Raw genomic sequence first — 16,630 nt, 5'->3', positions numbered from 1 at the left:
GTTTACATGTGGAATAAAGAACTCGCACAGAGACAACTGACTACAGATCAAATAACTTCTTTATTTATATACTATTGAACAGTTCATTTAAATTGAAATTTTCAAGGTTGTCTTGAAACAACACTAACTCTAAGTCATTGAATTCTGCCCTTTGAAAGTCTAGATGTTCATTAATACCTTCTATTATGTTCAATAATATAGACACATCATTAGTTAAGTTACAAACTAAGTTAACATGAGAAATTATCTTGGTCATAATCTGTATAACTGCATTAACAATTCTTCTAAAATATCTTTCAGTAGTTCCACTATAAACAATATTAAATCAACTGTTTCTTTAGTACAGTTAGTATTCTTCACTTTTCTGTTTTTATACATTGTTGAACCTTAAGTGAAATGCTGTTGGACTAGATCAGAAGTAGCATACTTACAAAGAGTTGTGCAGCGAACTTCTTGTAGATTGTGGATTACTGCCATATTCTTCTGGAGTCAGATCAGGTTCTTGGGCAAGTTGATAACAGTGGAGAAGTCTATGTTTGGAGTCTGAAACATGGAATTATATACACAATTTTTAGTGTTTTTCTGATTGTTCAAGAAGTTTAGCAGATCTACTTTCAAAAGTAGTTCTTTTAACTTGATTTGTATGAGTGGGATCTTCCAGTCACAAGTGGACTATTCCATCCCACTGTAATGAAAATCCACTTTGTTATTGGTCTTTATAGAACTTATTTCTCTCCCTTGTCTAATATCCCCATCGAGGTGGATTCTTGTATGTGTTGAGGGGACCTCCCAGGGAAGGTTCTGTATTTTCAGTTACCTTCTCTGGAATCTGAACATCCACCCACATGTTTGCCATGCGTGGTGATCCATGAAGGAAAGGAGAGGATCCTGGTGGTTGAGTGTTGTCTGGGGCACTGCAACACACCACTTTAGCCTTGAATTCCTGTAGACAGGTGACACCCCCAGGGTCAATCGGCCAGTCCTGTTGCACTAGGGTCAACTGAGTACCAGTATTGGGCATTCTCAATGGGTGTTGTGGACATTGTGTCTGATGCTGGTGTTTGGGTATAGTGCTAATGAAGCCCTGTGTCACGAAGCTACAGTGTCCTTGTTTGGCATTGTAGTGCATCCCCCTCGTAAGACTCCATGGTGGGTTGGGTCAGTGGGCAGTGAATCATTCTCTATTTATTGTGGATCCCCCAATCCTAGAAAAAATAAACCTGTAAAAAACAGCTAATAGGTAAATGACCACACATAGTCGACTCGGTTCCACAGCCACCACCAAAGTCAGTTCCTGTACCTAGATTTTTAATTCTTCACTCTTTATCTGACAAATCCTGAGGGAAAATGTCTCTCTTTTTCATTCAGAAGGGATAAGAGGGGCTTGCTGGCACTCCCAAGTCAGTCAGGGAGTTGCACTCTGGAGACATCTTGGTGAAACAACTACACCTACATATAGCAAACTCCTCCTGAGGTCAAAGGTCATTGGGGATATACCCATCGAGGTTACTCCCCATGCTACTTTGAATTCCTCTTGAGGAGTGATTGTTAAGAGGGAATTGATAAACATCCCCGAGTCTGAGATCCTTGCTGGTTTCTCCAGCCAAGAAGTTTCTGCTGTACGACACATCTCCACTCACAAGGATGGAATTATGCTGCCGACCAATGTTCTCATTCAGATGTTTACATCACCACATTCACCTGCCTCTGTCAAGGTGGGTTATCTTAACTGTAACATATGGTCATATATTCCTAACCCTTTCCAGTGTTTCCAGTGTCAGTAGTTCGGACATTCAAAGGCATCTTGTTGTGGTTCTTTGATGTCTACAAGTGTCAATTGGACCCTCACTGCATCAATTGTGGTGGTTCCCATCCCTCTTACCGTTGATCTTGCCCTAAGTGGTGGAGGAGAAAGAGGTACAACATTTAAATACTGTCCATAACATTTCTTACCCTGAGGCTCGGAAGTTATTTTTCCCCACTCCATCCTGGACATATGCTACTGCACTGCATTCCACTGCTACAGTTGGATACCCCAAGCCAGGGCTCAGGTGCAAAAAACATTCCATTTTTGCTGATATACTGCTATGGATGAAGGACGAACAGAATGAGCTAAATGAGATGCCACTCGACAGGAGAAACTGGATCTTATTGACAGGGACTGGACAAAAGCCAGGCTTGAAGATGGAGAATGTGAAGTGCAGGATACAGAACTGGCAACTGGGGTTGATGAAGATGTTCAGGGAATAAAGGAAAAGGAATGGAGTAATCGAGGAAACCACTGTTGAGCAGGTCAGTAAGAGGAGAAGGTTGGGCCCAACTGAGATGGGTGTTGAAGAAAACACCCAGATGAATGAAGCACTAGGTAGGATCAACCAGCATCGAGAAGGAGCTGACGAGTTTGACAGGTGCCAACTCCTGTTCGGAATGAGCGAGAAGAAGCCAGTCATCCATGTAAAAGTGAAAGCACAAACCCAGGGCATGAAGATTTAGAGCAAAGGTTCGCACCACCTGATAGAAAATGTATGGTGCCGTTATTGGCGTACCATGTGTCTTTGTGAAAAATGATAAGTAATGGCACTGTGGGAAGGAGGAATGGGCCACCAGATGGAATCATGTTAACATCTAATAAACAGGGCCATACAAAGGTCCTATAGATATGGGGCCAGGAGACAGGTCCGTGAGAATATGGTATCATGACACAAAATGTCCCAACAATAAATAAATCACGTTTGCAGCACCAGAGCTGAAGATGAGAGATAAGCCAATGTGGAAGTGAGGAGGGGATGTCCCCAGTAAACCCCTCATGGTTCCTGTGAAGAGCCACAGACAGCAGATGTATCGAGGAGAGTTACTGCAAAAGAGTAGTCAGGGTAAGATGAAGGTGAGAATACTGTGCATGGGTAAAATGAATGGAAGGTTCACATCCTGCCTCCTAAACAGGCAAAATTGAACTCAACAATTGTTGGGTTCAGATATGGACAGTCCACCTTATGATAAGCGAGGGTGGACTGATTCAAAGCCCACCGGGGACAAGGCATCCTAATGCCATCACCTAACTGGGAGGTGAAATGCTCAGTCTGAACATGCATATCAGGGGATGGGGAAAAACTAAATAAGGTTGGGAGGCAGAATCATGTGGGTCATAAGAAATAGGAGCAATCGACAAAACATAACATACCTGAGAAATATAATCCAGAAAGTCAATGAGGGCCGAACAGAATGCTCAGGTAGGGTTTGTAAAGGTGTAGCAAACTCTGTGTGTGGGGGAGACAAAAGGCTTAGGAGGAAGAGGGGCAACAGCAAGAGACAAAGGTTGTTCCATATAATGCTCGATCTCCCTGCGAATAAATCTCCCGACGGGTCGCCCGCACCTGTGGCCTGAAGTATGGCATCACATGATTGGGATGTACCTGAAGTGGTAATGTTGACTTTGAAAGTTAAGCTTGATACCAAACAAACAAGTGAGAAATTTGCAACAAAATACTGGTAAATCAAATGCTTTCAAAGTGAAGTGAAAAATTCTTGAAATAAAGTAGATTAAATTAAGTTAAACCACTTCAAGAAATAATGAGCAAAAAGATAGATGTCTGAACTCAAGCACTGCTAAACAAGAAGTGGTGGTTCGGTCGTGGTGCATAGAGGGAGTCACATGTGTCAGGTGATAGTAATGCTCTTCTATTGATGGAGAAATGACACATGATGATTTGCATGAGAGATGTTGGAATCCTTGATTCTAATAGGGGGTTGCAGAAGGCTTGTGGCATGTGATATAAAAAAAATTGCATATAGAGGGCAGCACAAAATAGGAAAAGCTAATATTGTGAGTGGAGGAAAGTACTATATTGGAATATGCTTTACTTAATGAATTATTACCAATTATCCTTACATTAAAGCTTTTGAATAACATCTGTTCCTCCAAATACAAAAAGTACAATACAATGTTAATGAAAAGAAATAATCAGAATAACAAAACCTTTTCATCTAACATTTGAAATACATAAATTGAAATACAAAATATTATAAACAAAAATCCTTCATGATTTACAGAAAAACAATCAGCATTAAGAATAAGCACAAAGTTATATATATAAACACTCTCTTATATAATACTTGAATATGTTAACCCTATCCCTATGGGTTTTCCTGTGGTCAAGGGTCATAGAGCATATCATCATGTTTGTAGACTTACATTCAAAATGTTATTAAAGTAATATTTCATGATTGTGTTTCAGTATCAGATTGTAGATTATAATTCAAATTTTGGTATTATTCATTAATTAATTTCTTAATTTAAAAGGAAATATTAAACAAAATTTGCCATCCAGTGCCTGCAGACTTACAACATTAGAAACCAGGTTTCAATCCCTGTAGTGGGCTGAGCACAAATAGCCCATTGTGTAGTTTTGTGCTTAACCACAACAAAATTCCTAAATATCAATTTTTGTGTGTCACGTGGTATATTGAATGCAGCTTTTCATAAGAATCTATAGACTTTGAAACTCAAATTACTGATATTGACAAGCTAGAATGTAAAAAAGAACCTTTTATCTTTTTTTATTTGCTGAGATATCACTATGTTTAGTGAATTAAACACAATGGCTATTTTTGGAAGTACTTCCTTAAGTACACTTGCTTTGCTCAATCATGTGTTTATAACCGACCAAAAGCTCAGAATTTACCCCTTCTGTTTTTTTCATCCTCTTGAAGTTGCAAAGTTCTTAAGATTATTTCTTTTGTCTCGAATCTCAAAAGGAAGGGGTAAGTGAAAATGCTGTTCGAAAAAAAAATTTTTAAACCCAAATACATTTTAGCTAGTAAGCCTGATCAATTACAGCAATATTGATAGAGTAATTTATATTTTTTTGTTATTTCAAAATGCATATATAAAAGAAAAAAATTTGATGTGTGAAAGTCAGCAATGCTTAGCATGCAAGGTATGGCAAGCGAGTACAAACTTCTTTACAATCGTAAGTAGTAGAGATCATTGTTTTCTATATATCTTTTTACTATCCTATGTTTTAAGTAAAATAACTGAAATTTAATAACTTATTTGTAAATAGTAATAACATATATACATACATAATGTATCATAACTGAAATGTAACTCTATTTTACAAAATATTGGTCCACTAAAACAAAGCCAAGACAGGTCACTTTATACTGTTGGATATGGTAACTTGAGTGCATGTGCACCATGACACTGCAACATCTTTGATGTTAGTCAGATATGGCTGAAAGGCCAATAAAATAAAAATTATAAATATATATATAGGTGTATAATGTTATGAGATGTAAGCTATTTAGGCTAAAGATTTGTGGTTTCTTGTTATTCTAGAATGCAAAAAGTGTAATTTATATCTATTTTCTCATTTTTTATGGTGGTTACGCGGTCAGTCAAGTCGACCAAACACATATAGGGAAACAATACTGAAAATAATAAATAAACCATAAAGTTTTGTCTCAAATAGAACATTTGATAATTACCTGGAGTTCATTAGAAGGTTATAAAGATTTTGCATGTGAAATTTGACAATTTTCTGATGCATGAAAGTATTTTTAATCTTAAAATAAAAATTACTTTGCATGTTGGATAGTCAATATTTGAAAAGAAAAAATGCATGAGCACATCATTACATAAAAATCGTAATTTTATTAAAAATATCTGATAATTTGTGTACGAAAGCCTTGTAATGTTTACTGGTAATCTGGAAAATTTTGTGTAGATACGCATGATTATTAAAAGTTATAGTATGAAAACTATAACAAGCACAAAACAGTTATGAGGTTGGTCCCTAGGACCGAGCCCATAGTTAGAGAGAAATATACAAAATATGATTTCATCTACATTTGGAATGAAACTCTGCTCATTCTCACCTAAGCCCCACCAGCAGGTTTTTCAGTACTGCCATTGTCTTATAGTTGGCTACCATAATGGCCTTCACTGTAGTTAATCCTTTCCTCTGTTGTAAGGAGTTCAAGACTCATTCCAACCAGTCATCTAATGACAGTTTCCTGGCAGTGTCTCTTGAATACTGGGATCTGCTCAAGTGTAAGTTGGATGGTCAGCATATTATGTGGTTTTGTTGGGATCTCCACCTTTGACTCTCTGGGATTTATACCTCACTGGCTGCCAAGATATAAGCCCATATCCTTGTCCTCCTTTTTTGGATGGTAGTCACTCTTTCTGTTGATATTGCCACCTCTTAATTAACAGTGTAGACCCTTGGTATTGGTGGCCAAGGAGGTGAGCCTCATCTCTACTGCCATTGTAATGCTTGCTAGTCACAGTAATTGTGTATGCTCGGGTAATCAGAACTTTAGTGGTGGTTGATATGATTCAGAATATTTCCTTTCCAGAGCCTGATAGACATTCAACACTATCCAAGCTCTGGAAAGGTATTTTTGGCTCATATAATCCAAGATCTGTTCCTCCCAGAGACTAGTAGAGCCTCGAGATGATTCAAGCCTCGGAAAGGTATTTCTCAGCTTTGGGACTTAGTGTACCTTCTGACCGTGGGAATACATTTGGCAATGTTAATGAGTAGATACATTACACATTCTAATGTGACATCTTACAAAAATATCTCATTTCTTCCTCCCTGGTGCTGGTGAGGATAGCTGCTAGGATGTTTAACTCTAGAGTCAATAAAGTTGTTATTGTTGTGACTTCCTCAGTAACAAGCATGTCCAGTGTAGCTTTGATTTCTACTAGATCTACCACTGATGATTGGAATTCTCTCACCTTTAAGGCCTCAGAGCCAACCTGGTGACAGAAATGGTGAGCTTTGCCATATTTGATGTGTTGGCTAGCAATGCATCTTAATTCTATGGGCTTAGCCATGTTGTACATCAGTCTGTCTACCAGGGTACTAGTTTTTGCAGTGTAGTCCACTCCCTTACTCTAGAAGTCGTGAGCATAATGGTCGTCATCATGTGGGTGATTCATAAGGCAGCTTAGAGAATTCATTTGGATACTTTACCAACAAGGAATGGAGACCCACTGGTTAGTTTAAGGGAGAGATAGGCAAAATGGTCAAGAATTCAATTTTAACCAAATGTGCATGAGGTCAGTCCATTGGACCAGCCTTGTATTGGAGAAAGAATCTTGACTATAGTTATGAATTTTCTATATGTATTTACACAAAATGTAGCAAGCTTTTAGTCAAATGTACAAATATGTTGTAAACAAAAAATCAGAAGTGTTACAAACATATTTGCACTCAAAAATGTCTGTGAATTGTCATCCTCAATTTGATCTTGACTCCAACAAGTGCAAGGTGATACTTATGTGGAGAATAGAAATACTTTTGTCCATTATACAGTTTGCATATTGCATTTGCATAATTTCAAGAACCTCCTAAATCCATACATATAGTCTTTTCAGTATTATTCTTGTATACTTTATCTGGTATATACTGTCTTTACTATGAACTGTTGTTAAATCAGCAGTGTAAGATAAAATTAAACTCCTGCCTGTGCTTCTAGGGTTGAATAGCAAAAGTCCAGTTTAAAAATGCAGTTTTTGATAAATTCCAATTGGTCAAAAGGTCTGTTAAATATGTAGGTTGAAAAGGGCCATAACTGCTTGTTTATGACCATATAAAATATTTTAAAAATTGAGTCCTAAGTGCATACCTTGTTAAAATGCATGCATTTACACCTTATGTCAACATAGAACATGCATTCCTAATATGTATGAACTTCCAAATCTCCAGCCTTCATTAGGTCTCAGCTTGACCAACACCTCTAACTATGTTGCCCTCTGTCATCTGGTTGTAATGTTTATAGAACCCAGTTCCAACAGGGAGGAATAGAGGATGAGACTCTTTACTGATTCCTACATGTAAGAGCTGATTTGGGTTACCCACTAATATTTACATTGTCTTTCTTTGGGAACATTTGTTCAGTGACAAATTGAGTACAAATTTTGGTGTGATTTGCAAGGCTTTCACCATATGGGTTTTACTTCTGTTGCCCCTTAGTATACTTACAGCTTGCATTTGAATTTGTTGTTATTGCTTATTAAAATATTCCAGTCTGCATGACTGAAAACATATCAAAACCAAATAAAGCACTGAATACAGCAAGTTCTTATTTGTTATGATGTCTAACTACTGGCTTAATCTCGTTTATTACAGATCCATCCACTCATGAATATTTCAGTTTGATGCGATAAAAGTATCTTGATCTACTCTCTATAAAAAAAACAGATAAAACTGTGTGTGTTCTCTCAGATGTAGCATTTTCTCTTCCATGAAAATTCACTATGTGCCATATATTTGTTTAAAAATTGAAACATTCTGTTACTAGTATTAATCCTTTCACTTTGGCTGGGACATATATTTCCCAGTGCTCTCACCCCCTCACCCTGTGACTGGGACAAATGATTCCCATTATCATTCAAAATTGCTGCACGTAACATGTGAGTAAAATGAGTTGGAAAGTATTTATTGACATTCCACCTAATGTTGATGTATGGTTTTCCTGTGTTTTCCATACAGCCCTTCAATAACCAACAAGATGCCTAAATGGAATGTATGACAACTGCCTGCCAGTCATGCCCGCATTGCTAGAGCGGTGAGTATTAACCTTAATTACTATCTAACTATGCTTGTTTGAGATAGCTTAGATAATAGTTGTTTTGAAATGCATGATGATGAAGAGGCAATGAGACAAGGGGATGCTAGCTTTCCAACTAGTGATGATAGTCAATATGTTGAACCTGGACCAAGCAGAGGAAGGTTTAAACAGCATTGACAATGGGAAACAATTGTCCCAGTCACAGTGTGAGGGGGGTTCAAACACTGATAAATATACATCCCAGCTACAGTGAATGGGTTAATGAAAATAATATATGCACCAATACTTTCTATGTCAATTATTGCAGTTAACATCATATCACAAAACCTTAATATCAAAATCAATTTAATTATCTCCATGTACATGTTACATACTGTTGTTACATACTCCACATGGGAAATTGGCCATGATTGTATTTCAGTGTTTTTGTTGCCCCTTGCCCAATTGCACAATTGAATCCAAGGTTGTGCCAACTAGGCTCTGGATCAAGCAGTTGTCTATGTGATTCTGAGTTCATTATTCTAAGCAGATACTTGCCTGAAATGTTTCAGAAAATGGTCCAAATCTTCCTTCACAACATCTTTGAACATTAAGAGTGAAATTTGCTTAGCTTCACTGACAGGGACTCATAGTGTTGGATGAAGCTTTTTTCTTTGCCAATATCTGACATTTGGACAAATATTTGGTCACTGGTCCAGTGTAGAAGAGTGGACAGTTGCACTTGACATCTCATCCAGATGCTTTGTTCATTTCAACTTTTTTTGTGATCCACAACCACCCTGGAAAGATACCTCTAAGATTGGACAGGCTCATGAATTGCCCCTACAGTTCACAGTATTTTCCAATTCAGTTGATGTAATTGCTTGAAATTGTCCACAAAATACATCTGGTCCTTCTTGATTGATCACAGGTAGTATTGACTAGAGTGGGGATTGTTTTTGTGTTTCTCTGACTGGCAATGGTTTCATTTGTACTTCCCTTTTGTCAAGGTTGATCCTCAGGGGTAATGCCTAATCTAAAGTTCTGGATAAACCAGATGTTAGCTGATATTTCTGAGTTTGTGGCTGTAGAGAGGTCAAGTCAAAGACTTATGCAACATTGGAAAAATCTGATTTGCAGGAGATGACTTCTCCTACACTGGACAACTCTCTCATGCAATTTGTTTCTCTCCAGCAGCAAGCTGTCCACTTTGGTAATGAGCTCTTAGATTTACATAAAATGCCATTGTTCCAGCAATAAGCATTCCTTTAAACACATTTAACTCAAGTAAGTCCAATTGCATGTAAGCAAAAACAGAAAACTCTACAATTCTGTGGTCACAGCACCAAAATTTCTCATTCCTACCTACTTTGTGATTTTCTCAGGTTATACTGATTTCCTCAAAGGGTATTAGTTAGGTCCACTTTGTAATGATAGGATCAACAGGTTAAAATAAAAGTGAGTATGAACTTATCTAAACTCACTGAGTTTATGCACTGAAATAAACAATTTAAACATTATATGCTATAAAAAATTAAAACAACCTTAATTTATTTCAGGGATAAAAAACTGTGTGTGCATTCTTGTGTTAGGAATCTAGATGATTTCCTGCTATTGGAGTCATGAATTGATCAATCATATGTTTTTTCTCTAGATGTTTTCTCATCAACCACCTCAATTGAGATATGTAATAGTGTTTAAATCTAACATTTCTTACTAAACCCTCTAATTACAGGTAGGTTAAAGTGTGCATGTCACAACCTTTTACAATTACATTCAAAACTTGATTAAACTGCTTTATTATCAATGTATAAGAATAAACATAGTTAATAATTCAAATTTTAGTATTATATAAGTTTTAAATTCTTGATTTTAAAAGGAAATATTTAAATAAATCTTCAATCTCCCCTTGTATGAGAATTGTGACATTTATTTTCTAGCTCTTGCCCATTCTCTAATTTATTTATCACCCTTCTCTGAACTATGAAGTTTAAAATATATTACTCATTATAACACAGATATTACTAAGGCAAAGTATAATTTTAATAGCCTTCTATTTTTGTTTATGGAGACATAAAGTAGAAATTTTAGCAAAAAAAAATTTTAAACACAAGTGCTGGTAGTGAATATTAATAAAGTAGAAAGTCAGACCCACCTGTCACATAAATCTGTTATTATCATGTTCAGTTTCTGATATGGTACATTACCTCTTTTCACTTGTATAGCTATTCTCGTTCAGTACTGCCCTCTTAATGCAAATTATTTTTGACACGCCACAAAGCTTGAACTACCACGTACCCTATGATCAACATGGTACAACTGCATCTCACATGTAAATTATCATGCAACAATCCTCCATCAATAGGAGTGCGACACACCCTCCTTACACATGTGACTCCCTCTACTTGATTCTACTGAACTATCACTTCTTGTTAGGCAATGATTGAGTGCAGACATTTTTCAAATGTGCTCCTTTTACATGTTCACTTCTTTTTTCTTGTGATGTAGTGATTTATTCATTTGCTACAGTTTTTTTGTATTAGTTTGCTGAAATAACTTACCTTTGGTTATTGATTTCTTTTCTCTCATTTTCGGCTTCTTCATGGTTCAAGATGAATTTTTTAGTTTGTGTTTTAGAACTTTTGATATTCTTACTGCTACTTTGAGTGCCATTACTGGCTTCAGGTCTGGGAGTCTCAACTGAGAATTTTTCGGCTATCGTTCGTTGGGAGATTGATCATTATGTGAGGCGTTCTTTTTCTCCCAACAATGTTTGGGTTCTTCCTGCATTGTCCGAACTTGTCCATGTGAAGGGGATTTTGACAGTTTTTTTTCCTTCTCCTGACTTTGCTGTGTGTTCCAATGCATTTTCTAAGAGATCTACTAAGCCTTACTCCGCCTTTTTGGATATGCTTTCTCAGGTGTGTTCCATTTTATCCATTTTCATTTAATACTGTTTCTTCCTTTTCACCTGACACCATCATTAGGGTTCCTTATTTTCCCTAACATCAGGGTTCATACTGAGCATTTTGTTTATCACTTGAAAACTACTGTTAGCATTCCTCATCTTTTCTCGACTTCCATCAGTTAGAGTCACTTTTGCCAAAGGGAGGGCTGTCCCTGATAATTCTATTTATTTTTCCACCTTCATCTTACCCTTACAGCTCTCCTGCAGTACTTGTCCAACATACACCTCCTTTCAGAAGCATTCTACCGATCCCCTGAGGGTTTTTCATGCAAGACACTTTCCCTCCCTCCTCCTTGACACTGTTGTCCGCTTTGGTTTTCTCCCCTCACATGTGGTTTTGTTGCTGTTGGGATCATGTTGGGAATAATACTGTCTTTCTACAGGTTCATCTACATTCTCCTTATCTTCATGACTTCTGGATGGCTCCTTTTCTCCATTGGTTTGTTTTTGGAGATTTTCCAGTCTTTGGATTCACGTGTGGACTCTGCGAGTCCACTTTCAACCCTTTAGTCTTTGGTTACTCATTTTTTCTCATTCTGTTACCATGACCTCTCCTATAACTGTTTCTCATCCTGCTACCTCCCATCCTTTACTAGTTCCTACCACTAGAGGTTCAAAATTTTGCTGTGTATATCACATTCGGGTTCATTGTTAGCAGAAGTTCCAGTGATCTTCAGGTGGTTTCCAGTCCAGTGGGGACACATTTGGCCGATTTTGTTCCCCCGTGGCAATTATTCACTACTAATTCTTGGGTTATCCAAGTTTTGTCAGAAAGATTTTTTCATTCTTTTTCCTTTCCTCTCCATCTTTGTTTCCTGTTCCAATTTCCTTCCCATTAATTCAGGATACAACTGCCTGTCAGAGTCTATCCAAGGTTGTGTTGACCCTTCTATCACAGAGAGCTATCACGCCTGTCAACCAACCTTTTCCCTGGTTTTACTTCAGGTTTTTTGTTCTGTGACCATATGTCATGCCTCAACCAAGTTCTGGTTCTTCCTCAATTTCCTATGGAGTCCTTTGTCACACTTAACCTAGGTAGACATCTCGAATGCCTATATTCATATTTCTCGTCAGTCCAGATACTATGTTCAGTTTGTCCACTATGGGGTTGTGTATCAGTTTCATATCTTGTCTTTTGGGCTTACTTCAGCATTGTATGTATTTTATTGGGTTATCACAGCTTCTGCCCAACTTCTGCATGTTCTAAGGTTATGTTTACACCATTACTTGGATGACTGTCTTCTGTTAGCTTATTCAGAACTGGAGTCTTCTTAACACACACACACATCTACTGCTGACACTATCAGCTTGTGTTGGTTTGATTCTAAAGTTGGTGAAGTTTCCTTTTGCCTACCCAATGTCTTAACTACTTGGGTGTATCTTTGAATACCCCCTCATTTGGGCCCATCCTTCTTCATGCAGTTACTGCTTTCTCTGTTTCAGCACAAAAGGTTCTGTCACTTTCGAGGACTTGGGCTTCTATGGAAGCCCTTATTCCTTTGGGTCAAGTACATATGTGTTTTCTACAGAGATCTCTACACGGCCCATGGAATCTTGCTTGGGATCCCTTGGACTATCTGCATTGGTGGTTGAACAAGGATAGCACAGCTAAGAGAGTACTGCTTCCTCCACCTCATCTCAATTTGCATTGAATAACAAATGTTTCTTTCTAAGGTTGAGTAGTGTTGGTCCACCAGCAAGAGGCTTCTGGGCAGTGGTCTCAGATTATATTGGAACTTATGGCAGTACAGTGTGCTTTGGTTCATTTTCTTCTACTAGTACGGTACCAATATGTCATGCTCAATTCTGTCAATTTCACCATTGTGGTCTATTTCAATCACCATGGGGGCAACCATTCCTGTTCCCTTTGTGGTCAAATATTGAACCTCCTTTATTGAGCCCATATGCTGCTTATAAATCGCCTTGTGTGTTTTCATGTTGTGGTGGATACTTTTCAAGACCTGACAAGGTTTATCCCATGGGGTGGTTTCTTGATCCTCAGGATTTCAGGTGGCTATGCAGTCAGTTGGGTACTTCTCATCTGGATGCTTTTGACACTTTTGTCCAACATTAAATTACCTTTTTTTTTGTCTCTGGTTCATCATTCTCAGACCCTGGCAGTGGATTTTCCCAGTCAGAACAGGACCAGCCGGTTCCATTTATTTTCCTTCCAGATATGTTGACCTTCTTGTCATGGGCTTTGGCATAGCTAGGTGGTTAGGGTGCTTGACTCGCAATCTGAAGGTCGTGGATTTGAATCCCCGTCCCACCAAACATGCTTGCCCTTTCAGCTTTGGAGGCATTATATGGTGATGGTCAATCCCACTAATTGTTGGTAAAAGAGTAGCACAAGAGTTGGCAGTGGGTGGTGATGACTAGCTGACTTCCCTCTAGTCTTTCACTGCTAAATTATGGATGACTTGTGTAGCTTTGCACAAAATTCAAAACAAACAATCCTAATTGTGTGGTTTTTCCAAATCAATTTTTTTCTGGAGTCTCATCTCTGTTGTCAAATAGAGGAAACTCTTCAGTCAGGCACTATCTTCATTGAATAACTGTTTCTTCCTCATTGGAGTAACACCTTCTGCCTCTTGCTATCCATCAAACTTCGGTGTGGCTGTGACTGGGTAAGTTATCTTTTCTCTATATATTTGCTTTTCATGGGCATGTCACATTTAGGATCCGGATCCTGCTCAGTGGCGATCATAGCCTGTCCAGGTATGCTTTTAATATCAGAAATCTGCACTTTACAGCCAAGATGAAAAAAGAAACATTATACCCATGGGCGATAACACACACTGCTGAGATGAAGTGTTCCACAAGATCACTAGTTGGGTTTTCCTCTGGATGTATTTGCTTCACTAATATGCCTGTTTCATACTGTACTAACCCATGGACTCACATGGGTAAAGCGGAAGGGGGATAGCTGCCCATCCCTGCATCTGTTTGAATTAATCAGGGGTGGTCTGCTTTTCAGTAGAGGATTTTCATGGTCATCCACTGCATTGTCTCTGGTGTTGGTAACCTTGGGACTCTTCACTGCATTTTATCACTCCTTGTTCTTTTATTGGAGTCCTTGCCGCTTTCCAGTTTCGAGCCATTAGGGTGGTGGACCATGGAGGTATCCTCCTGAATGTGCTCATTTCTGTACAATAGAGAGTAGGGTGTTGGTGTTCTGGTGGTGTAGGATCTTCTAATCATGTACTCCACCTCTGTGCAGAAGGTCCTGGAAGTTTATGTTGTACCCAGCTTCTTTGTGATTCTACATTTTGTACAGGCAATCCACTTCTGTGTGGTGGGTCCCAGAGGTTGATGCTGCACCCAGCTTCTGTATGGTTCTATCTGGAAGATGATGTTGCTTTGGAGTAGATATGTCATTTTGTAGTTCATCCTGGAGTTCACCTAGCTCATAACCAGAAAAGTATCTATGAGAGAAATTGTTCTTTAATTTTTTAAAACGTATGCAAGTCTTTACAAAATTTTGCAGATTATTAGTAAACATTACAAGGATTTCATATACAAAATACCTGTTTTTTGAATTATGTTTTAAGATTTTTTTATTAAAGATATACTCATGAATTTTTTCTTTAAGAATGTTGACTATCTAACATACAAAGTAATTTTGCTTTTAAGATTAAAAATACTTTTCTTTATCTGAAATTTATCAAGTTTCATTTATGTAATCTCTATATTCTTCTAGATAATCATCATACATTTCTTAAATAAAACTTTATATTTAATCTGCTACTTTATCAATATTAACTGTATATAGTGTTGATCAATTTGACCAATCTCGTAACCATCATAAAAATTAAGAAATAAATCTAAGTTACATTTTTGTTTTAGAATAACTACAAATTGTAATTGTAAACCACAAATGTTTATTCTAAATAGCTTAAATCTCTTAACAGTATAAATTTCTTTATATTTAATAATTTTTGTTTTACTGACCTTTGAACTGTGTCTGACTAAAAATACCCCAACAGAAGTCGAAAATTACATGGCGCACGTGCATCGACATGACCCTATTGAACAGTGTAATGCAGAAGCTTCTGGCACGTATATCCCATGAAGGTTTTTTATTATTTTTCATTCATTATCTTACCTAACAACTTTCTGTTTTTATGATTTTAGTTAATTTTATAATAATAAACAGTTAAAACAAATGAAGTATAAAAAACCTCATAATTAAACATTTTTATTTTCAGGAAAGCTTTATATTTTATTTGTTATTTTTTGTACTGTAACATTATACTTATTTCTCCAGGTGTAGGTAAGTAATCAAAGTATAACAAAAATAAAGGTTGCAAAATAAAATGTATAGTATTGTTAGTTGTGATTACAAATCTTCAAGGTACTTATGGTTAGGATATATCAACTTGTTGATGGTATAATAGTTACATCGACAATTGTCTAAAGTATTATAAAATGTTTATGACTTTGTAGAAAGTCTGGGCTGATCCAATAAGTCAAAAAACAGAACTATGCTACAGAAACTATTTGGATTACTGCTCTGAGAACACAGTGAGATAGAATTTGCCAACTTCGTTACAATACACTGGTTGCTACAAGAATTGTCTTAAGTACTTTATAAAAGTTAGAGAAAATAAACTTGCTAGTTATCTTACTTGGAGGTCATGATTTAATGTTGGTATAGGTGTAAATGTGTGTAAATGCTTACGGACATTCTGTTTCCTATATTACCATGCTTACACATTAACCAATAAATGTGTCTCTTCCAGTAATATAAATATGGCACGTTTTGGTTGGGCTAGTATTCTTGGCTTAGCCTTCTTGATTGTAACTTGAGAAGCAAATTATTCACCAGCAAACTGCAAGTTCAACCGTGTGTTTATGTAAAGATGTTCCTTTTCATGTGTTAAGATCAGTTGATCAGTGATAAATTTATTTCTTAGACTTTTACAAATTACTTAAGTAAACTTTTCCTGAATTGCCAAGCTTTTGTTTTGTATAATTTGTTTTTATTCTACCTCAATGTAAACGAGTAGAAAAATAACACATGTTCTTACTATGTAAAATAAAGTGACATATTGGCTACCACACATTACATATGTATGTATATATATATATATATATATA

At 37.0% G+C, this 16,630-nt stretch overlaps 1 protein-coding gene across 1 annotated transcript in view; it reads left to right on the top strand.

Annotated features, from left to right (window-relative positions):
- The first annotated feature begins 2,325 nt into the window (after positions 1-2,325).
- LOC106467528 (putative charged multivesicular body protein 4B-like protein CHMP4BP1) overlaps positions 2,326-16,630 on the top strand; it is a 66,529-nt gene continuing 52,224 nt past the window's right edge. Inside the window, exon 1 of the mRNA XM_022395724.1 lies at positions 2,326-2,479. Coding sequence (XP_022251432.1) covers positions 2,326-2,479 — 154 coding nt within the window. The remainder of the gene's footprint in view (positions 2,480-16,630) is intronic.

The sequence above is a fragment of the Limulus polyphemus genome, unplaced genomic scaffold (assembly GCF_000517525.1).
Source record: "Limulus polyphemus unplaced genomic scaffold, Limulus_polyphemus-2.1.2 Scaffold2648, whole genome shotgun sequence".
Lineage (NCBI taxonomy): Eukaryota > Metazoa > Arthropoda > Merostomata > Xiphosura > Limulidae > Limulus > Limulus polyphemus.
The sequence above is the reverse complement of the archived record's forward strand: the minus strand, read 5'-3'. Positions and strand labels throughout refer to the sequence as shown.